This window comes from Hibiscus syriacus, unplaced genomic scaffold (genome assembly GCF_006381635.1).
Source record: "Hibiscus syriacus cultivar Baekdansim isolate YM2019G1 unplaced genomic scaffold, ASM638163v2 tig00111338_pilon, whole genome shotgun sequence".
Taxonomy (NCBI): domain Eukaryota; kingdom Viridiplantae; phylum Streptophyta; class Magnoliopsida; order Malvales; family Malvaceae; genus Hibiscus; species Hibiscus syriacus.
The window spans coordinates 2,212,480-2,237,158 of NW_024063064.1; the positions used below are offsets into that span (position 1 = coordinate 2,212,480).

The 24,679-nt window shown below is 33.1% G+C and overlaps 1 protein-coding gene across 1 annotated transcript; it reads right to left on the reverse strand.

Moving 5' to 3' along the window:
• Window positions 1-1,953: 1,953 nt before the first annotated feature.
• LOC120158980 (LRR receptor-like serine/threonine-protein kinase GSO1) lies at window positions 1,954-20,720 on the reverse strand. The gene is made up of 5 exons (XM_039169691.1): window positions 20,711-20,720; window positions 20,582-20,617; window positions 20,152-20,179; window positions 2,494-4,472; window positions 1,954-2,418 (listed from the first exon to the last, which is right to left on the reverse strand). Exons 1-5 carry the CDS (start codon window positions 20,718-20,720, stop codon window positions 2,048-2,050), a joined length of 2,424 nt encoding a protein of 807 aa, XP_039025622.1. The 3' UTR covers window positions 1,954-2,047.
• Window positions 20,721-24,679: the final 3,959 nt, after the last annotated feature.

Here is a 24,679-nt window from a genome sequence, read left to right on the forward strand (position 1 = left end):
TAGTGGTTATATTTAGTAATTATAGGCGTCTAATGATTTATTTTTTACGTTACGATATATATTATTATTAATTAAAATTCTAAATATTATTTTATAAATATCAAACAATCAAATAATTTTTTGTGCAAATGAAATTATTAAATTAATATTGTAGGTGGAAAACATGAAACACTGTTAAAGTATCGATCCTTTTTATAAAAAGTATGGACACTTTCAATATAATAAGTAATAGGTAAATTTGCAATGCTATCGGTATAAATATACCGGTTTACTTATAAAATAGGTAAATATAAGCGCTACCTATTACATTATATAAGCGCTACCTAGTATGTTATTGTACTTTATAATATTTCCGGTTAAATAATATAACATAACCGGTCTAAATTTTAACCGGTCACTTGTTTAACCGGTCACGCCGTATATTAGCCGTTTTTTAGGCGCCGCACCGCAGAACCACCCCCTTGCTCCGCATCCTGTTAAGGTTCGTTTATTTACTGAATATAAAATTATTTTTTAGAATAGGATTATTAAAATGTAATATTAGTATAAAAATATTTTATTATATTGTTTGATTTATTTAACAGGAATATAAGATTAAAATGTTTGGTTGAATAAATATAATATTATTTTAATATATGTTTTATTAAATTATTCTTGTGATATACTTTTTTTTATAAAGTTAAATTTTAATATTAAATTATAAAATATTTGAAAATTCAAAAAATATTTTAATTGTTACACTATCTAACTTTTGAAAAAAAATATAATTAATATAATTAGTATATTAAACTTATATTTTAAATAATTATAATAGGTATCATATTGATTTATATAAAATATATATATAAAAAAAATAATATTATGGTCTCGAGTTAATAATATATTTTTTCAATGTTTAAGATTCATTTTTTAATAATTCAAAGTTATACATTATTTTAAATAATTACATTTTTACAATAATATCATTTTCGTCTCATACAATTACAAATAATTAATATGTTGAATATTAAAAATATAAAATAATTTTAACTACTGAAATTTATTAATATTTTACTAAATCAAACTCTTTGTATATTATTAAAATGTTTATAATTTTGAGCAGAGCACAAAAAATAATAATTAAGAATGATCATTTTTAATTTATTATAATAGGTATCATATTGATTTATATAAAATATAATATAATATAAAAAAATAATAATATTATGGTCTTGAGTCAATAAATATATTATTTTTCGATGTTTAAGATTCATTTTTAATAATTCAAAGTTATACATTATTTTAAATAATTACATTTTTACAATAATATCATTTTTGTCTCATACAATTACAAATAATTAATATGTTGAATATTAAAAATATAAAATAATTTTAACTACTGAAATTTATTAATATTTTACTAAATCAAACTCTTTGTATATTATTAAAATGTTTATAATTTTGAGCAGAGCACAAAAAATAATAATTAAGAATGATCATTTTTAATTTATTAATTTAAGGAAATTTGTCTAAAATGATGAAAATTGTATAATACCAAAAAAATCTCAAGGTAATTATATTCTCATAATTTTAACCAAAAAATGTTACTATCGAGAAAAAATTATTATATAATAATCTTTTTAATGAATCAAACGTGGAAATACAATACCATAAAATATTATTCCCCTTAAAAATGATCTTTTTCGCAAACGGGCGAAGGTAAATTTACGTATTTTGTGATTTTATCTCCTTGCATACCATTATTACAGAAGTTGGAGTATTTTGTTAGGTGATAAATGACAGCAGATGAAGATGAGTGATTAATGCTTTAGCCCTCTAATCAGATGAGACGTTCATGAACCAAGCAACAGTCATCAACTTAGAGATGGATGATTTTGGACAATGGATCTTTACGCCTATTTATGAAAGAATTCTCAACAAAAACTCTTCAAACAAGCTGGATATATTAAGTTAAACCTCACACAGTCACTCCAACTTCCGCATAACTTTAGAGTAATGTGTTTAAATGCAAGATCGCACACTGTGAGATGATGTTGATTTTAAACTGTCATTTGTGGGGCTCCATATTCACCTTGTCAGTAACCACCTTCCTGTTGTTCAATACATTGATGAGGAGATCACTGGCTTGACGGGCGGACGGCCGCTCCTGCGCGACCGTTCTCGTGCACTGCAGTGCTATTTCAAGCACCTGATATGCTGCAGACTCCTCGCAAGGTAAGAGCGGTTTCAATGTAGGATCTATCAGCTCCCCACGATCAGAACCTTGCGTTTGGATACGCATTTCCACCCATCTCACCATGTCCATATCTACACCGAAAAAGTTGTCAGTTGGCATTTTCCCGCTTACAATCTCCATTAGCACGATTCCCATACTGTAAACGTCGGTCTTCTCGGTTGCTTTGAGCGTATAAGCGTACTCTGCGAACAGGAACGAGACTTTTTGAGCTTTAAACCATGTATAAAAAATATTGAAGATGTTAACTTGGTACTTACCTGGTGCAATATAACCATAAGACCCTGCAAACAATGAGTTCGATTCTATGTCGGAGATGGAGTCATAATTCTCCACAACTGATTTTGCTAGCCCAAAATCCCCCAAATGTGCTTCCATGTTAGAATCTAGCAACACATTGCTCGATTTGATGTCCCTGTGAACAATCTTCGGCACACAGTCGTGATGGAGGTACTCCACTCCTTGGGCTAATCCGACGGCAATCCTTATCCTAGCCTCCCAATCAAGGCTCTTCTTGATATTTACCGGCTGCTTATGCAGCCAATCCCACACACTTCCATTCTCCATGTACTCGTAGATCAGGAGATTGAAGCCAGCTACTCTGTTTATACAATACCCCATCAACTTCACCAAATGTCTGTGCCTTATCCTCCCAAGTGTCCTGATCTCTCTTGTGAAACTTCTGTTCAGTAGAAGATCTTCCTTCCACAGAATCTTTTTGACGGCCACGGTTTCTCCTGTTCGAAATTCCCCTTTGTAGACCGTTCCAGACCCTCCGGAGCCAATGACGAACTCGTCGCTTAGATTTTTCGTGGCATGCACGATGTCTTCCCATTTGTAGTCTTGCTTATTAGCCCCGTGATGGAAGAGTAGCCTTCTCCTTGCTTGGGAAGAACTGGAAGAAGAGTAGGTGCATTTCACTTCATTGCCTCTCTTGAAATATTCTCTCCTTTGTTTCAAGAAGATGGTTACTACCAGCACCAGCAACGCAATTGCTGCTAAAGTAGAAATCGCTGATACTACCACCACGGACGTTTCACTTAGTGATCGCTGCTTGCCGGATCCAAGGTTGTCACAACCATCAAGAGGGCTTCCACAAAGATCTAAGTTCCCTTCAAATGCTTCGGCTGGCCAGTGCGACAATCGTTTGCTTAATTTGCCTAGGAGATTATTGTGGGAGAGATTAAGCTTCCCCAAGCTGCTCATGTCACCTATTTGAGGAGGGACTTCTCCTATGAGTTGATTGTGAGAAAGATCAAGGGCTTCAAGCTTGGATAGCATTCCGATAAAAGGTGGGATATTTCCGGTGAGGTCGTTGCAACTGAGGTCTAGAATGCTTTGGAGATTCTTTAGTTGCCCAAGCTCAGTTGGTATATCACCATTGAAACCATTCCTTGAGAGCTGCAGCTCATATAGATTGCTTAGCTTGCCTATGGTTTTAGGAATGGGACCAGAAAGTTGGTTTCCATTGAGGTTGAGTATATTAAGAGACGACAAATCACCGATTTCACCATGGAGAGTCCCATTGATCGAGTTGCCGTCAAGGTGCAGTACCAGAAGCTTGGAAGAATTGAAAAGCTGTCGAGGAAGAGCCCCGAAAAAATGATTGGAAGAGAGCCGAAGCTCTCCAAGTTGAGACAAATCACCCAGCCATGGCGGTACCGGTCCAGAAAGCGAGTTGTCGTTTAAATCAACATGACTCAACTTCCTGCACGACTTGAGCTCATCTGGTATAGGTCCAGTGAGCAAATTACCCGAGAGGTCTAGCAGCGACAGTTCACAAATCATGCCCAACGATACCGGGATTCTTCCAGTGAATCTGTTTTTCCCTAATCTTAGTCTATCTAGAGTAGGCGAATTCCCAAGCTCCTCAGGAATTTCACCATCAAATGCATTGTTTGTTACATCAAATGAAAGGAAAGAACGTGAACCACATAATGGAGCAATGCTCCCATTCATTTTGTTCTTGGAGAGATTTATTCTTGTCAGGTTGGCTAAATTGATCAACGAGGCAGGGAGATTACCTTCAAGTGAATTGTTGTAAAGCATGAGCTGCTCCAGGGCTCGAAGGAACCCGAAACTAGTTGGAATGCCACCAGATAGTTGATTGTCCGCAATGTCCAGGATAGTAAGTTGATGGCAGTAACCCAATGTGACTGGAATTTCACCCACAAGCTCATTCTGCCTCAGATGAAGCAGCTGCAGCTCCTTCAGCCTGCCAAAAGTAACCGGGATCTCTCTGGTAAAACGATTGCCAAACAAGTCCACCATTTTCAAGCTCGAACAATTACCGATCTCACAAGGGATGTGCCCACTCAATCGATTTTCGTACAGATACAAGATTTCAAGTGCATCCAGCATTCCTATTTCTCCAGGAAGTTTGCCCTCTAAATTGTTGTGAAACAGAGCAAGTGTCTGCAAGTTGCTGAGGTTTGCTATGGATGGCGAAATCGAACCGACCAGGCTGTTGTTGTGGAGATAGAGATCGGTCAGTTGATGCAGCTCATACAGCTCAACTGGTATCGATCCATTCAGCGTGTTGTTGGACAAATCAAGCTGCTTCAAAGATGAACAATCTCTCAATTCCACTGGGATTTCACCGAAAAGATGAACGTCCGAAAGGATCAAATGCTCCAAATGGCTGGTGTTGGAACATATATTTCTTGGAATTGTACCCGAAAGATTGTTGTTTGATAGAACCAAGTAAACCATCCGACTCAACTGGCCTAGTTCTTCGGGAATGCTTCCTGTGAGCCTGTTTAACGACAAATCAAGAGTCTGAAGATTGCCCAAGTTCGCTAATGACTTCGGTATTGCACCCTCGAGATAGTTCCCCATTAAACTGAGATAACCGAGTTGGCTCAATTCACCGAGCTGGCTTGGTATATACCCTGAAAGAGAGTTGTTTATGAGATTGAGAGTTTGAAGGTTATTGAGACGACCCAGTTCATCTGGGATGGATCCATTAAGATTGTTGAAAGCTGCAGTGAATACGTTGAGGCTTGAACAGTTCCCAAGCTGACGTGGGATAGGGCCATTGAGTTGGTTATCCTGTAGAATCAAATACTCAAGTCCGGCGAGTTGACCCAGCTCGGGGGGAAGTGAGCCTGTGAGACGGCATGAAGCCAAGCCGAGGGTGACCAGGTTGACAAGTTCTCCAAATGTGGAAGGAATGGGACCAGTAAGCTCATTGTCACCAACTCGCATGACTCGGAGACTGGTGAGTGTACCCAGCTGAGGTGGGATGGGTCCAGAGAGCATGTTTGAATACAGAAGCAAAGATTCCAGAGAGGAAAGGTTAGAGAGGGTGGTTGGGATGGGGCCCGTAAGGCGGTTAGACGAAAGATCAAGGTGGCGTAGCTTTTGCAACCCACCGAGCGAGGCTGACATCGAGCCACCGAGTGAGAACCCGGAAAGGTTCAAACTCACAACATGGACTGAGTTGGCGGAGGAGCTAAAGCCACAAGTGACACCAGTCCAACCACAGAAATTAACGGAGTCGCCATGGGAGGACCAGTCACGCAGAACATTCTGAGGGTCTTCAATAAACGAACTCTTAATCTCCAGCAGAAGCGACAACTCTTGGTTTTGACAGAGAACAGAAGCCGAAAACAGAAGAGTGAGTAGGAAGAAGAAACCCTTTTTCATGGCGTCCATCTCTTGGGAGAAACAGGGCATTGCATGAATATTTATTCCGTGGACATGGCGAAGGATCATTAATCGAACCCGCGTTGGAAGTTGGTAATGGTTTGCCTTAAAAAGGGTGAAAACTTTAAAAAGGAGTGGTGCGATAATCAGAGAAGAGATAGAGGGAGCGTTGGGGTGTGTCAGTAGGGTGCCATAAATGAGTTGCCTGTATTCGGAACAAAGAAGCAGCTTGGTGGAGATTGAGGTTTGGTTCTAACTGTACTATTGTCCACAGGTGTGCTTAGGGTCAGCGTTGGATCGAATATAATCGACTCTTGTCCAGTTAAAAAATTTTAAGTTATTCGAGTTGATGAATTTTAATTTATAACTCATACTTGATTTAAAAAATTCGAATCAATCCAAATTTATAAAATTTGAGTCCAGTCGATCTTTCGAATACACTGATTACTAAAAATTTTGAGTCGAGTTAAAAAAATATCTTTCGAATCAAGCCGAATTTAAAAAATATATTTACAAAGTCCAAAAACTAGACTTAAATTTGAAAATTAAATTAATTGATTACTAAAAATTTCGAGTTATTCAAGTTACTCAAATTGTATTTTACCACTAGATTTGAACTTAAAATTTTTTCGAGTCGAGAAAAATTCAATTTTTTAAATCGAGAACGCACCCATAGGTGTGCTCGTAGAATGAATTAATTTAATTATTATTTCTTATTTTCTGAATTAGAAAGTTCAAACCCAGTCAGGGCAATGAGTTGGTATTGTGGGGAAGGTGGCTCTGTTTTGTTATCAACTTTGAATAGTGTGTTAGCTCACGACGACTTCAATTAAAAGCCTCTTTTATATACCGGGTAGAGATATTGATTATTAAAAAGTGATCCCTATTATATAATATTGTTATGTTGAGTTTTTTATTTTTAAAAATTATAAAATATTACTTGATTATTTTTATATTCAAAATTCATTTTTTTTTGTTAAAATTGGGTGGCAGCTTGAATTGGACATTTATCTATTGAATGAGATATGATAAATTCTAGTTTCAAAATTCTAAACAACTATTATATCTCAGTCAGTATCTTAACATTCACGCTCAAACGACTATCAATTTTTCAACAGAGAATGGCGATTTAAGAACATATGAACTATTGAGTGATCATTTTATAACTTTTAATAGTTGATAGACACAACAAAACAATATCCTACAGTCAAATGATCATTTTATAACTTTTAATACTCAATAAAACTTCATAAAGCAAATTCTTATAGTCAGGTGTGTATATATATATATATATAAAGAATTAATAATAGATACAAAATTTTATGTTAAGAGATGAATTTTAAAATTTTAAGGAATAAATTTATAAAATTTAAAAATTAAAAATAAATTATTAATTAAAAAAATATAAAAATTATATGCTAATATTTAAAAATTTTAAAATTTTTAGAGAATCATTCGAAAAAGAAAAAAGAAATTTTAAAAAGTTAGCTGCTCGAAGTCAAAGTTAGGGAATGGAGTCCCCGCCTCAAGTTACGTACTGTACAATATTCTTCACATGACATACGATAATATTCTCCCCCTTTTCCCCCCAAAACCCAAAACCCACGTAATTATCTACAACGTAACCTTGCTGCAACTATTCCCATTAATAATTACGCTCGTTTCATATAAGAATAATATCTCCTATGCCTAATTGTTTATACGTAGAAGAAAACAACTAATAGGACGCTTTGTTTTCTGTTTTCTTTAATTACTCTAATAACTTATCTTAATCATATTAATATTAATATTAATATTGGGTTGAGCCACCAAAACCCTCCTCTTTTTGTGGCACTTCGATTCCTTTCTTCATTGGTAGCCTACTCCAATCGAACCTTACCTCATTCCAAATTCCTTAATTATTTTCTGTTCTGCCCGTGTAATATAATCCCACAATTACATTGGATTTATATGTAATTATTTGGTATATAAGTGGTGAAATTAAGCACAGTTAAAATATTTTACCTCTACTTAATTGATATTAAAAAATAACAAATAATTATTCTTATATTTCTTATAAATCTTCTCTGCAAGATTGATTTTCGTATCTCAAAATTTTTTAGATAATTCTTTGGTAGTTAAAATCCTGATTTTATTCATGATGATTGAATCTGGATTTAGTCGGTCATTAAACTACGCAGCACTTAGAAAAGGAACACTCTCGAGTCATTTATCCATTCGTGTAATGATTTGTTCAAAATAGACAACCTATACACAAGCTATGGTATGATACTAAATGCAGCAAAGACTTTAGATGGGAGTTCTCGAGGGGTATAGTGAAAGTTATAATCTATCCCCCACAACTCAACTAAGGGTGCGTTTGGTTCGTGAAATATAAGATTACCAGTGAGAATGTAAGATTATCAGGGAATAAAATTACTGGGAATGTTGTATTTTGTGTTTGGTTGGTTTAGCATGAACGTAAGATTACCGTGTTTGATTAAAGGAATAAAAGAATATTGGAATGTATATTTGACCAAATTGTCCATATTATATATAATTTTTTTTAACAAGTTGGAAAATATTTATATATTTTCTTTAAAAAAAATTAAATTCATAAAATTTATATATATATTTTTTACAAAATTAAAAACATAAAAATGTTTAATGAAAGAGTAAAATTTTATTTTAACCTCTGAACTTCATATAAAATTTTAATTATAGACTTTTTATTTGTAAATCTAAAATAGTTTAAGGATAAATTTGTAATTTAACCTTCGTAGAATTTTTATTATTCAATGACAGAAGAATGATATTTTTGAAAGAAAAAAAAATTATGGGCATTTTAGTCCAAAACGCCGGTGATCTAACAATACCTAAAGAAAAAGAGGTAATGAAATTCCCGGTAATATACCCAAAAATATCTACTATTGGTAATAAAACATTACCGGGAATGAGATTCCCGACCAACCAAACATGGGAATGTGAATTCCATTCTCATGAGAATCTCACATTCCTTGATCCAAACACCCCCTAATAGTGTGATATTCTGCCCTTAGACTTTGAACCGCCCCTAAGAATCTGTTCTAAAGAGAGATTGTACCTCCATTTAGTTCCAATACCCGCACATGTAGACCTAACGTGAGCTTAAGAGAATGTCGCTTACACCATAGTAGCTCTACTTATTAGCTCAAAGTGAGGAGATCGTGAAGACCTGACATCAAATCATTTCCCCCTAAAGATATAAATAAACTTACCAAATATGCCACCGATGTATGCTATTTTTTTTTAAAGAAGATAAGGGTCTCATTAAACACTCATTCTACCAACATAAGGTTGGGATCCTACAAGGGGAAAAGAGTACCGAACATTCATTAATCCGGTAACAAATCGTTATGTACATCAGAAGCGAGAAACTCGGGTATTCCTGCCCAAAGAAGGAAGCATTTGAATCAAGTGCTCTCTTACCAAACAATAGATTCTAACCAAATTAAGGAAGACTGACAAATAGAGGCAGAGATTGAACCTGGAATATCGATCATTCGCAAAACCTCCAGTGCAAAATCACAATCTCTAACCGCATGCATTATCGCCTAAAGCTCTGAATTGCAGAGGGGGCAAATACCATCTCCCAATCTCGCATCCCGGACTCGCTGTCCTGCCGGTAACGCCCCGTGCGCCAGACACAAAGAAAAATACGTACTTTCGGTAGTACTTTCAGTTTGGCAATAACCTTCTATAATTTTGATATACTATCCGTAGTATGGGAAGGCTTCTATAACCACCAGTAAGCTGAACGCACTGAGCAAGCACTGAAATCATGGTTTCCCCATATCACACTATCGTGGAAACAAGGTGCTATTGAGACTCTCAAAACAGCATTTGTTTCCTGCTTAGAAAAGAAAGTCGTCACCTTGTTTACATCCCATCGCACTTGATCCATGTGCATGAAGTTGCCACTTCATGTCTCTTGGATCGCATCTGTCGTGTAGGTACCTGCAGGATTTCAAATCGCGGTCGCATTTTCTGTCATTTCGAGTTTACTGTGATTATGGCCGTCGCGAGCGCTATTGAGCGCTGTTGCGGGTGTAGCGGGTAACTCGGATGGCGACGAAACTGCTATTTCGCGGAGGAAATCAGGTTTTCGGACCGAGATTTGAAATCCTGGTACCTGTAAGTTGTATTGGCTGGATACTCCCACTATCTGTAAACACTCGTGTTGAGCTGTTACGACCCACCCTCTAGAAGAATGCATTAGACAATGCCTGTAAAAATTTACGGAGGCCTTTTCATTCATACGTGCTTTTATTACCAACTTTCACTTTGAGAACATCCCCATCAGGAAAGTACTTCGTACGATACACTCTTGCAAACAAAGAATCTGGTTCTTTGATTAACCTCCATACCTATCAACCCAACATAGCTAGATTAAAAGAATGAAGATCGCGAAACCCAAGTCTACCAACTCGTTTCGGCCTACAAATAGTATCCCAGGAAACTAAAGGCCAGCCACGTTCATATATCTTTACAGTCCACCAGAACCTAACCTGCGTATAATACTAGTTATCTTGTTCAACAGATACGCCGGTAATAAATAGCAGGACATAACATACTGAGGGAGGGACTGGGCAACTGCTTTAATGAACACCTCTCGACCACCAAAAGATAACAGATGTTTTGTCCAACCTGTCACTCTCAACTGCACTTTATCTCGTAGGTTACCAAAGGTACATGTCTTGTTCTTCCCAATATACAGAGGAAAACCAAGATAGTGTTCCAATGAATTAACTTCCATAATCATTTTTGGGCGAAAATAGATTACCGACTTAGTTAGGTTGATTCGTTACCCTGAAGAGTCAGCATATTCTCCAAGTATCTCAACCGGGGACACTTTTTGGAAAGGGCATCCATGGTCATTCTACAAATGTAACACTCATAACTCGTATACGTCTCAAAATAAGAGTTAAAGATGTCACATTAACATTTCAAATATTATTTGTACATAAATCCTTAAAATTTTGTTTAATTAAAAGACTTCCATTCAAAAAAATAATTTGTCATCCAAACCAAAACTGAGTTTAAGTAGCAACTAGGTAGTTTAATGTTGTTTCATAAACTATATAAAACTGCCTAAACACTGCTTAATTTAAATTCTATTTCAAATATATTTAAGGCTAACCAAAATAGAATGATCCTAATTTACTATTACAGACCATCCTAAATAAATCTGATAAAGTAAACAGACAAATATAATATACATGCCACTAAATGTCAAAAGAACATCAAAGATTTCTTACTTATATTGATAATAGGCATGATCTCCAAAAAGATGCTCGGGAGGTTCCTCACTACACGTTCTTTTCTTCATCTGAACCTACGCATGAAAATCATCACATGCTAAGTAAAACTTAGTGAAGTGGTAATAATTCAAGGTGAGTTAGAACATAAAATATCATAAATTCATCAAAATAGTAAAATATAATTCAAATAAAATATTTTTACTTTCAACCCGATTTATTCAAGCCTTTTTTCTCACCAGAAACCTGAAAAATCATCATCTCATGATTTTATCAAAGTCATGATAAACATTATTAGACATAATAATCATTTCATATTCTTTTTCATTTAGACACATTTCAAAACTTTTATCTTTCATTTTTATAGCCCAATGTATATTTTAAAAAAATGCAAGGCACATGAATCAAACATATGTACGCACTAAGCACCAACGATGCTATCATCAGAATCAGAATACGCACTCCAAGTGCAATCATATCATTTGCACCAACAGTGCAATACATAATGTGCACAAATGTACCAGATCAGAATCGGAATTACTCAATTTCATGGCATGTCAAGTGTACCTACGACTCTCAATGCAACATACAATGGGATTTCATATCATATCATATTCATTTAATAATCAACATTTCCAAATCAGATTCAATTTCAATTTATCACGATAAAAATCATAATTTGGGTAGTTCATACCCTAAAATCATTCATTAAACCTTTATATAAGAATTATGGAAATATTCTATAATTAAAATAAAATTATACTTTAAAAAAATGAAGTTGACTTATCGCAAATCTTCCTCTATCAGAATAAGTAAATAAACAAATTGCATTCACTTTTGGCTTACTACTGAACCTTTTATACAACATGCTTTTAATCTTGTGCTTTTTCCTTCCCTTTAGTGTTACTCAGATTGCTAGGTTTTATCGTAGTCTGAAAAACATCATACAGTAACACAATATCCAACATATATGTTAGTATTATACTAACATAATCTAATTCCAATAATATAAGTTCTATACTACATAATCGAAACTAAATCGATGTAAAACCAAATAACAAATCCATTATAACTTTAACCTTTCCAAATAGCTATTCAATTCCATAAATGTTCATTTTCATCATTAATCCTTTAACTTTCATAAACTTAGCATTTACATCACCTTTTATGAATTCTCTTTATAATTCACACCAGCTATTCCATTTAATTTAAAATGGTCCTTCACCATTTTACTTATTCCAAATCAATCATTAAAGATTCCAACATGTAAATAATATACTCAATCCAATACTTTAACAATTGAAAACTTGCAATTTCATCCTTAATTTCCCTAGCCTTTTCGAATTCAACCATTAACTTTACCAACTTGCAACTTGATCCCAAACATATACTTCAACTCGAAATTCAACATTCAAGTAATAATTTTTAGCATTGTAGTAACATACCCAAATAGTACCATCACATTTATAAACTTGCAATCAATTCCCTAAATCACATGACCATTCGAATTCCACTATGGAATTGCATTAAAGTTGCACTTTGATCCCAAATCAACATTCTAACATAAAATTTTAGCATTCCATAATTATATTCAACATTGAATACCCATAATTGCATAATTTCTCAACATTTTCTCATAATTCCTAAAACTTACAAAATGGTCCTTTTACTATCTCAAGGTTCCAAATTGATCCAATTCAATCTCCAAAGCATGTAGAACACATTTAATATCAATTCTAAACTACATGAAATATTTCAACATTTTTCCCATAATTTTCCTTCCATGGCCGAATGCCCTTAAGTCTCTATGGTAAACTTTTCATTCAATTTAAAGCATGAATTCAACCACCTTACATCAAATTCATGCTATTCTAATAATCACAACATCAAACTCAATCAACCTCTATAAACCCTAACCATGGCCAAACATGATATACATAATACCCTAAATTTTGTTTAGTGACCAAAATATAGGCTATGAAAGTTTAATGGCTAAAGTATAAAAGTGGGAAAAGTTTAGAGACCTAAGTGCTAATATTTCCAAAAATAATTTTTATTTCATAAACAAATAGTTTACTTTTGAGAGTGGGGTTTTATAGAAATCATATTCTTGATCCGAAATTTATGTTAAAAACTAGAAAAGGTTAAAGTTCGGTAAAAAATTTGATAAATCTTATCGAATAAAAATTTTGAGAAATTTAAAGGATGCTAAATTAGGCTTGAAAATATTATTTCCACATTTTAAAATGATGGAAAATAATATAAACCATTGGATTTAAGGTTTTAATTCCATGTTATATTTGGACCATTTGATTAAAGTGGCATGATTGCAATTTTTGGAAAGTTGCATGGACAAAATGGTAAAGGGTGAAATATTTTGTTCATCTTTGACTTTTGGAAGATGATAAGGTTGATGTGGCTTGATTTAATGGTAAATATAAAGTTCCATTAAGGGTAAATTAGTCTTTTCCCAATTAAATGAATTTAATATTCATTTAAACTTAAATAAAGGTTAAATTAACATGAAATTAAAGGAAAATTTCATGAAGTTGGGTACTTTTCAGACACCATTGGTGTGACCTTCAAGCATTTGGTAGCGAAACTTTGTTTTTCATTTTTTAGGAATTTCCTTTGGATTTTGGGTTAAGACGTGAAACATAAATTTGTTATATTCATAAAATGCTATCTTTTGGTACCGTTATTGCTTACTAATTTGGCTTGTGCTCAAAGATTCTAAATTCTAGGGTTTGTGTTCACATTAGGGTTTATGAAATTGATGAATAATTTTGATGTTTTTGAGGTTGTAAAATTATATACAAGCATGATTGATGATTAAAATCACTTGTACATGGCTACATAAGCTCATGTTGAATTTGAACAAACCCTATATTTAGGGTAAAGATGTATTTTGATGGAATTAATTTAGGGGTTTGATTATAGAGGTCTTGAAATGTTGAATAGAGTTTAGTTTCATGCTTGAATCAAGAAGAAATTATGAGATTTACAACCCTAAAGCATTCAACCTTGAGGAAATAAGTTGGGAAAAATTGTAGAAAATTTTCATGGGTTAGAAATGATATTTGAAAGATTCTACAAGCCTTAGAATTTTTTTGGGCCAATCTATAATTTTCAAAAGTTGAGGGACCTATTTAGCAATTTTGAAAAGTTATGGGATGAATGTGTAATTATTCAATAGATGATGTAAATTTCTAGAAATTACTGTTTGAGGGCTGAAATTGAAGTTAGAAAGTAAAATTTAGCTATTTTGGAAAGTTGGAAAAGTTTAAGTACAAATTGGCAAACATTGGAAAAGTTAGTGACTTAAGTGGTAAATATGACATTGTTGAGGTATTGGGCTGGAATTAATGCTGTAAATTTATTGGGATTATTTGGACTTGAATTGGAGAATTTATGACGAGGGTCCATTATGAATAAAAAAGAAAGTTAAGATGAATTTTAAAAGAATTAGAAAATAATATTACTTTTGAGTATTGTTATTTTGTAAAATGTTAGTAAGGATTCTAACATTGTATTTTTTATTTATATGTGTGAATTATGGATGTTAGTGTAGATTGTGATCAAATTCATGATACAAGCAAACCAAAAGGCAAGGAAAAGGTTTTATTTATCTATTATTTTATTTTATTCACAAATTAACATTGAGTTAATAGAGTTAACGAGTCATATTTTATAATTTAAATTTTTGATAAATGTAATTAAATGATTTTGATATAACAAAACACTAAATTGAAAATTTTGTAAAATTTATATTTTATCATATTCCATTCAAACATTTTGAAGTTTGTAAAAACAATTTTTAAGAAAATGACAAAGTAAATTTAAAAATGTTTTTAGAATTTATAATGTCTAAAAATAGTTTTGCAATACTAAACAAGGCTAATTTTTAAACTTTTTGAGACTGATTTCGAAACCCCCTTAGGTAGTTTCAAAACCTCTAAGGTAGTAGCTAAAATTGGCCATATGGTTTCGAAACCCCCATCTAACAGTCAAATTTTTTTAATGAAAGTTTTAAAACCCTCTTATGTGGTTTCAAAATATCCTTGCATATTTTGCATTGAATGCATGAATTTATTGCTACAAATGACTCCAAACTCCTTCTAACAACCTCAAATGATTTAAAATCAATGAGGGCATATAAAAGGAGTCTTCAAATAGTTAAGAAGAAATAAGAAAGTTATCCAAACAATCAAAGAGAAATTAAAGCCAAATTTGTATTCCATTGCGTCTTTCTTTTATTTGAACACTATTTTATTCATTGTTAATTTTATTCTAGTGTTCTTGGGTGTATGAGAGATATTTATTTTGCAAACAATCTATCTTTGTGAGGATATTCAAAGTTTGCTCAATTTGTAATTTCTTCTTAGGAAGGGTTGAACACTTAAGACTTTGAGAAATAAGTCTTAGTATTGTGTAAGGTTACAACTTGTCTAAAAGGTAATGCATTTGTTGAAATCATTAGATAAGAAGCTAAGGTAATGGATGTAGACTTCATTAAGGAAGTTAAAACACTCTAAAATCCTTGTGTCATTTTCTTATTTCTTTCTAAAGCTTCTAACAATTTTTTATTGCCTATTCACCCCCTCTTGGCCACTTTCCTTGATTTGTTGACTCAATAATTAGTATCAGCTAGACTTTTTGGAAGGTTTTACCACTTCTTTAAAAGTTCCTAGAATAGTCAAGTCATCAATTAAGTCATTCATGGCTTCTACACCAAATTTCAACATTGTCAATGATTCAAACAAGCTTCCATACTTTAATAGAGCCAACTATACCTATTGGAATAATAAGATGATGCTTTTCATTCAAGAAAATGATTTGGGAGCCTGGAGAATTAAGATGAGAGGACATTTACTCCAATTAAAGAAATAGAGGAGTGGAATGAAGAAGAAAAGAAATGGTTTCATCTTGTTCCAATGCCAAGGAGATTTTGAACAAAATTGAAGTCACTCATGGAGGAACTAATAATGAAAGAGAAACTTAGATTAGTCTTCTCAATCATAATTATGAAAACTTCAAGATGATATCAATTGAGGGTATTAAATCCATAACCGATCGACTTTTGGTTATTATCAATGGTCTCAAAGGCTTTCGAGAAGTTATTTTTTATAAGAAGCTTGTTAGGAAATCATTATAGTCTTTGCAAGTCATGGAAATCCAAAAAGACCACCATAGTTTAAATAAAGAATCTAAATATTGTCAATCTAGATAAGCTCATTGGGTCATTACTTCTCATGAGATAATGGTGAAGGAAGAAGAAGAACAAGAGAAGAAAGGTGAGGAAAATAATGAAATGGAAAAGAAGAAAAAGATCGGTTTTGCTCTCAAGTATAAAAAAAAAGAGTGACTCAATTGAAGATGATATAGATGAAGAAATGAAAATGTTTTCCAAAAGATTCAATATGTTCATGAGGTCTAACAAATGAAAGAGATTCCAAAGAAAAGAGGGCTTCAAAAATGAATACAAGGAGAATGATCTTATTATTAGTTATGAGTGCAAATATTTAGGGCATGTTAAGTTTGAATGCCCACAATTGAAGAAGAAGGGATTCTCCAAAAATAAACACAAAGCACACATGTAGCTATATGGAGTGATGATGAGTCCTCCAATAAGAGGGGGGGGAGTAGTAGTCAACTTGTGTCTCATGGCCATAGAGGATGATCCAAGGTAACGTCTAATTCATCTATTTCAAATAAACATTCTTTTGATGAATTTCAAGAGACTTATGATAAATTAACCTTAGAGTTCGAGAACATGATTTCTAAGCGTAAGAAAAATATTTCAAAATTGAAAGATGAAAATGTTTTCATTTCTAAGACTAATCTTGAACTTGAAAGTCAAGTCAAAGATATACAAGTCAAACTTGAAGAGTTTAAAAATAAAATTCAAGACTTGCATAACTTACTTTCAAAAGTTCATGATGATCATTAAAAGAATCTTGATGATCTTAAAGCTTCTATTAACCATGTTAGGACAAAAAGATTTGAAAAAGGTGAACCTTGAAAACCCAACTATGTTAAAAGTAGCTTTAATTATTACAAACATAGAGGTCCCCAAAAAATATCATATAGAAAAGTTATTAGAAGCATATGTGTCCCTAAAGGACTCATTGTTACTAATGATAAGGATATCCTTAAAAAATAGATACCAAAGGGGACAAGATTATTGGGAAATAATGCTAATGGACCCAAAAGATTTTGGGTACCAAAAATAAAAACTTAATATATTTTTTAGGTGGATAATTGCTACAAGGCACAAAGAAAAAGTTCAAATTCATGGTACCTTGATAGTCGATGCTCAAGACACATGAGCAATGATAAGAGCCGGTTCTTGGAGCTTAAAGCTAAAAGTGGATGAGTAATAACCTTTGGTGACAACTCAAAAGGTCACATTGAAGGAATTGGTTATATTGGTACGAACTCTTCCATTATTATTGAAAAATATTTCATATGTGGATGAGTTGCAACATAATCTACTTAGTATTATTCAATTATGTGATAAGCGATATAATGTCTTGTTGAGTTTAATAGTTGCGATATAATGTCTTGTTGAGTTTAATAGTTGCAAAAATGTTGACATTGCATCAAATATGATTATCTTGTTGGTCATAGGATATGAAATATCTACATGGTGCATTTAGATAATATTGACATTTCCAATGTATGTTTGGTTACTAAAGGTGGGCATGATTGTTGGTTGTGGCATAGGAAACTTGGACATGCTAGCATGAGTATTTTTACAAAAACTTGTTCAAAGTAATCTAGCAAGAGGTTTGATTAAATTAAAATTTGATATTGATAAGATTTTTTATGCATGTGCTAAGGGAAAACATAAAATAACTTCTTTTAAACCTATTAATGATGTATCATCTGGTATAGTATTAAAATTGATCCATATAGATCTTTCTGGGACTATTAGAACTACTAGCTTGGGTGGAAAACAACATGCATTTGTTTTGGTAGATGACTATTCTAGATTTACTTTGGTTTTTTTCTTAAGTATAAAAGATAAAGCTTTGGAAAATTTCATACTTTACCTAAAACAAAGCAAAATGAAAAAGGTTACCCAATTTCAAGTGTTAAGAGTAACCATGGAACCGAATGTCAAATTCTTGGTTTTGATGAAATTTTGTAATTCTAATGATATTAGCTATTGTTTTTTAGTCCTTAAAACTCCATATGAACTTTTCAAAAAATAAAAAAGTCTAACATTAGTTATATTCATTCTTTTGTATGTAAATGATTTATTTAAAATAATGGAAAATATAATCTTGGTAAATTTGATGCAAAAAGTGATGAAATAATTTTTCTTGGTCATTCTTCAAATTCTAAAGCCTATCCAATCTTTAATAAAAAAAACTCTAGTTGTAAAAGAGTCCATATATCTTAAATCCAATTGAAGTTGGTGAATCATCATTGAAAGAAATAAAAAAAATGAGGAACCTCAAGATGCCCTCAAGAATCTAACTATAGAGGAAATGAAGGTCTCATGCCCAAGGGAGTACAACTAGGTCAAATATGATGAAATTTTGGGTGATTCATCCAAAGCGGTAACCACTAGATCTTCTCTTAAAAAATATTTGTAATTATGTTTCATTTATCTCATGCATAGAGCCTAAGAATGTCAAAGAAACATTAAATGATGAAAATTGGATTATGGTTATACAAGAAGAGTTAAATCAATTTGAGAGAAGTAAAGTATGGATATTAGTTGAAATACCTAGTAATTAATCTTCTATTGGTACTAAATGGGTTTATATAAACAAACTAGATGAGAGTGATTACATAGTGATAAATAAAGCTATACTAGTTGCTCAAGATTACACTCAAGAAGAGAGAATTGATTTTGATGAAACATATGCTCCCTTATATGATAACTATTCAAAAGAGTTATAATTTAGATCATTTTTACTTATGTTAAGTTTGTAGTCTAGTACTTTTAGGATTTTATTTATATTTATTTTAGCATATTTTACATCATTTGCATATTGGGATTGAATTATTGGTACTTGGTTGATTTTGATGTTTTTGCTGCAAATTAATATACTGTGTTGTGACGTTATTAATGTTGTAGTCATTACTATACATCGATGTTGGAATGGATTACTGAGACAATTCTGCAGCATTACTGAATCACAGGCGGTTGTAGAAATATTAGAAAGTGATAAAGTTGCGGGATTAAAGGTTAGAATTTTTGAATTTAAAAAGGAATTATCATTAAAAAAGGAATTTTCCTATTGGTGGAAAGTTTTCTTTGATGGGCTATAAATATAATATTTTCTACACACTTTTCCCATATTGGAAAGCCCTAGCCACCTTTTTTCCCGACCATCAACATGGCCGCCTAAGTCATTCGTCAGGGAGTGTACCAATAACTGTGTAGCAACGACGAACAATCAGGATTCAAACTTTCCTTAGTATTCTTTCCTTGATAAAGGGAGAAACTTATCTAAGTTTGAATTATTTAATTTTATGTTGTTATTTGTATTTGAACATGAGGCGTTCGATGAAATAAATATTTTATGATTTTTGCTTTGAATAATATTTTTATGAGTTGAGTTCTTTTAATGGATATTTTTAGAGATGGATTCATCCTTATGTTTGTCGATCTTAAATATTTTTAGAAATAGAAATGATTGAGATTACATGGTGCTTTAGTTTCAACATCGGTGTTTAAGACAGTAAACTTAAACATATGGAGATGTATGTTGCCAATTGTCTTTGCTTAATTAACTGTTTGATCGATTGTTTTAATGAAAGTTAATTCCAATTGGTTAAGTATTTAATTATTGAAGAAGGACTAATGTGTTAATTGTTGCATGACTCATAATAGTATTGTCATAGGATAATCATATTTTTAGCTACCAGATAACAACAATATTCTTTGGTTCATTGGTATGATTGCTCAACTTCTCGCTATATCATTACCCTGCTTTTATCATTCTATTTTTGAGTACTTTTCTATCTTTTTATTACCTACTTAAATACACATTACATTTCTTTTCTTTTTTCCAACAACAACTCTTTTGTGACAAACACTCTCCGTGGGTTCGACATATGATACACTTTGTGTAACCACTTTACTACTTGAATACAATACGTTATTTGCGAGATTGCTATAGCATTTATCATAGCATCAAGTTTTTGGTACATTTGTCAGGGAGCAACTATTTTACTTTAGAGTTGTTTCTTTGTTTACTGATTTGTTTATTTTCTTTTTGTAGGTACATTTTTTCTCTAGCATAGTGTTATTGGTGCATGACCCGTAGCAACAAACAAGATCTAGAGAAAACATACGTTATTGGTGCATGACCCGAAATCAAACATATGTTACGAGAACATCGTAGGAAAGCAGCCCATAATCGAGCAACCATTGTCTAGTATGGTGATGGTAACAATGTTTTACCTCCGCTACAGCATGGAGATGATGTTGAATTACCGCCTGGAAATGGAGTCAACCAACAATATTATTACAACAAGGATAACCGAAATCGGCCTATTCGGGAGCACATGGTGCCAACCCTAGATGATTTACATCTTGGCATTATGCGACCAGTAGTACATGATGTTAATTTTGAGTTGAAGCCGATGATGTTTCAAATGTTGTAGTCAATAGGGCAATATAGCAGTTTGTTTACTAAAGACCCTAAAACACACATTAGAGCATTCAGGGAGGCGTGTTACTCATTTTTATAGCAAGGAGTACCTGAACAAGCCTTGAAGCTAAAGTTGTTTCCTTACTCGTTGAGAGATAAAGCTAGTGCATGGTTGTATTAGCTTCCACCTAAAGCTATAACATCCTGGAATGAGCTAGCACAAAATTTCTTGTTGTGATTCAATCCACTAAATATGAATGCAAAGATGTGAAATGACTTGACATCTTTCAAGCAACTAGAAGACAAGAATTTGTATAAGGCATGGGAAAGATTCAAGGACTTGCTACACAAATGCCTAATGCACGAATTCTCTCATTGGACATAAATGGAAATATTCTATAATGGGTTGAACAAGCACACTCGAATGGTAGTTGATACTTCAACAAATGGAGCATTGATATATAAGACATATAATGAGGCTTATGATATTTTGGAAAAAATATTAAATAATGATTATCAATATCCAAACACTAGGAACAAGTTCGTCAGATGCGTTGCTGCAGTAATGGATAGCGATGCTCTGAACACACTAACCACAGGTGACAACTTTGACTAAAATGATGAAGAACATGCAAAAGCCTGGAGGTAGGTATGAGGTAAAAGATTCATCTCTTGTCAATTGTGTTTATTGTGGTGATAATCATAATTTTGAAGAATATCCACAAAACCTCGAGTCTATGTATTTTTTGAGAAATTACAATAGGAACGACAATGCTTGTGGGAACACCTACAATCCGAACTTCTGAAATCATCCCAACTTGTCTTGGAAGAGTCGAAATGTAGCCAACCCCTATATAAAATTACAATCAAATTAAGGGAATAAACAAAAGCATTATGCACATCAACATTACAATCAATAGTTGATGCCTCAGTATTAGACACAGCGACAAGTTGTACAACCATAGCAGAATTATCAATAGTAGTCTTTCAACCAAGCTTCATCTTTAACATCTACAATACTTGAGTCTCTACTGAAGGAGTACATCTAGAGGAATGAAACTATGATACAAAGTTAGACAACATCGTTGAGGGCATTGGAAAATCAAGTAGGGTAGTTAACAAATGCTTTAAGTAGTAGATAGTAAGGACAATGCCTATCGACATCAAGAATCCAAAGGCCCATGGGAAAACTCATTGCTACAAGCATTGCAAAACCATCACAACTCGAAGCAATCTCCATATTAAGAAGCCTAATGAGGAGCCTAAGAAGAAGGATGATGTTGGGCTTAGGAAACAAATTAAAGGCAAAGAAACAAAGTGGACCTTGAATCGATTATTGATGTTACAAAAACGAATATAGGACAGTTCAGTAATTCTAGACTATTACCAGCAACAATACCGACAACACTACTTGTAATGCCACGAGTATCATCAATACAACAAATTCAATACCTCCACTACCATTTCCTCAACGATTCAAAAACACCAAGGATGACCAGTAATTCAAAAACTTTATCAAAGTGCTGAGACAATTGACAATCAACATTCCATTAATTGATGCATTGTAGTAAAAATCTGAATTACACACAATAGCAAAATAGAGTTTTAGCAGCGCTTTTTTAATCCTATAGCGACGTTTTTAAGCGCCACTAAAAGCACTTGCGGCGATAGAAAAAACACCGCAAGAAGCGCCGCTAAAGTTAGCGGTGTTTTTGGTTCAAAAATTCCGCCATAGGTAAAGATTTATAACGGCGTTTTTTGAACAAATGACGCAAAAAATCGATATCTATAGCGGCATTTTTTGGAACAAACGCCGCAAAAGGTCAAGATATATTGTAGCGTTTTGGAACAAACGCCGTAAAAGGTCGAGATCTATAGAGACATTTTTTGAACAAACGCCACAAAAGGTCGAGATCTGTAGCGGTGTTTTTACCTCTATCGCGCCGTTTTTGGGAAAAACGCTGTAAAAGGTTAGATTTATAATGGCGTTTTTGGATACAAACGCCGCTAATTGCCTTTCTATAGCTAAGATTAATTGATTTTGCATATTTCATTTCTGTTGTACATCACTTAAATTTAATATCATGTATATTTATCTAATTAACAACAACCATATATTTTAATTAATACACAAGTTATGCAGAAAAATACCTAACAACAAAATAAATTAAAGTTTATAAAAATTAAAATTAAAAGTAATGTAGTTTGACATTGTTCTCTAGAATTTAGTCTAGCTTCTTGCACTTTCAACTAAAAAAAATATTGTTCACTAGAATTTAATCTTCATTGCTCCTTCGTGGGGAAAGGAAGTAAAAAATAGTTCTCCTAGCTCCGGTTCACCAAGAAGACTCCTTGCGCGCTTCAGTGCTTCTCTTGAAATAGATAACGACCTTCCACTTATAGTAGGAAACTTGATTGGAGGATTTTAACTCTAAAAGAGCACTCATCACCTGTAATGAACATAGGCTATCACAAAGACACCACTGAAAACTTTCCTCAATCTCAGCCTGTACAAAATGTTCCTAATTTTTGGATGCATATCATTTTTGCTGCAACAAAGGGGAAAAAATCAGACTGAAAATTTTGGAAGCAAAAATATTGAACAAAAACAAGATGCACATGGTCATCAACCCTTGTATACGTGTGATGAAAAGTAAATTTGACCTCAGTTTTGGTATCATCGACTTTGGCCCCTTTGCCCTCTGTTTCATTCTGATCAGATCCAACTCCTAAAACCCAAAAATAGATTTAGATTACCATTACCTTAATTAGCTATCTTAAAAAACCAGTCAAGCTACACACGACTTCATTAGGATTAACATTACTCAAGTAGGGAATTTGAAACATGACTCGAGCTCGATTTTGGAAACAGATAAAATGAACCAAATCATATGTATACATCCATATCAAATAAAATAATAAAAATCCAAAATCTATGTTAGGCTCACGAGTTACTCGATTCAACAGTTAATGATAAACAAACTTGACTCAATTGATTACTCTTATTTTGCCTTGAAAATATTAGACAAAATATATAGTCGAGCACAAGATGCAGTGAAAGAGAGACACAAAAAAATCGATATCTATAGCAGCGTTTTTTTGGAACAAATATCGCAAAAGGTCGAGATATATAGTGGCGTTTTCGGAACAAACGCCGCAAAAGATCGAGATTTATAGCGGTGTTTTTACCTCTTTCCAAAAATGCCGCAAAAGGTTAGATCTATAGCAGTGTTTTTGGATACAAATACCACTAATTACCTTTTTATAGCTAAGATTAATTGATTTTACATATTTCATTTATGTTGTACATCACTTAAATTTAATGTCATGTAGATTTATCTAATTAACAACAACTATATATTTTAATTAATACACAAGTGATGCAGAAAAATACTTAACAACAAAATAAATTAAAATTTATAAACATTAAAATTAAAAGTAATGTAGTTTGACATTGTTCTCTAGAATTTAGTCTAGGTTCTTTCACTTTCAACTAAAAAAACTAGAATTTAATATTCATTGCTTCTTCGTGGGGAAAGGAAGTAAAAAACAATTCTCCTAGCTCCGGTTCACCAAGAAGACTCTTTGCGCGCTTCAGTGCTTCACTTGAAATAGATAACGACCTTCCACTTACAGTATGAAACTTGATTGGAGGATTTTGACTCTAAAAAGAGCACTCATTACCTGAAATGAACATAGGCTATCACAAAGACACCACTGAAAACTTTCCTCAATCTCAACATGTACAAAATGTTCCTAGTTTTTGGATGCATATCATTTTTGCTGCAACAAAGGGGAAAAATCAGACTGGAAATTTTGGAAGCAAAAATATTGAACAAAAACAAGATGCACAAGGTCATTGACCCTTGTATACGTATGATGAAAATTAAATTTGACCTCAGTTTTGG

Coding starts and splice junctions, on each gene's coding strand:
- LOC120158980 (XM_039169691.1), bottom strand. Junction 20,180..20,581: donor ATCTCCATGCTGTAGCGGAG/GTAAAACATTGT, acceptor GTTGGAAAAAAG/AAAAGAAATGTAATGTGTAT. Junction 2,419..2,493: donor TTATGGTTATATTGCACCAG/GTAAGTACCAAG, acceptor TCCTGTTCGCAG/AGTACGCTTATACGCTCAAA.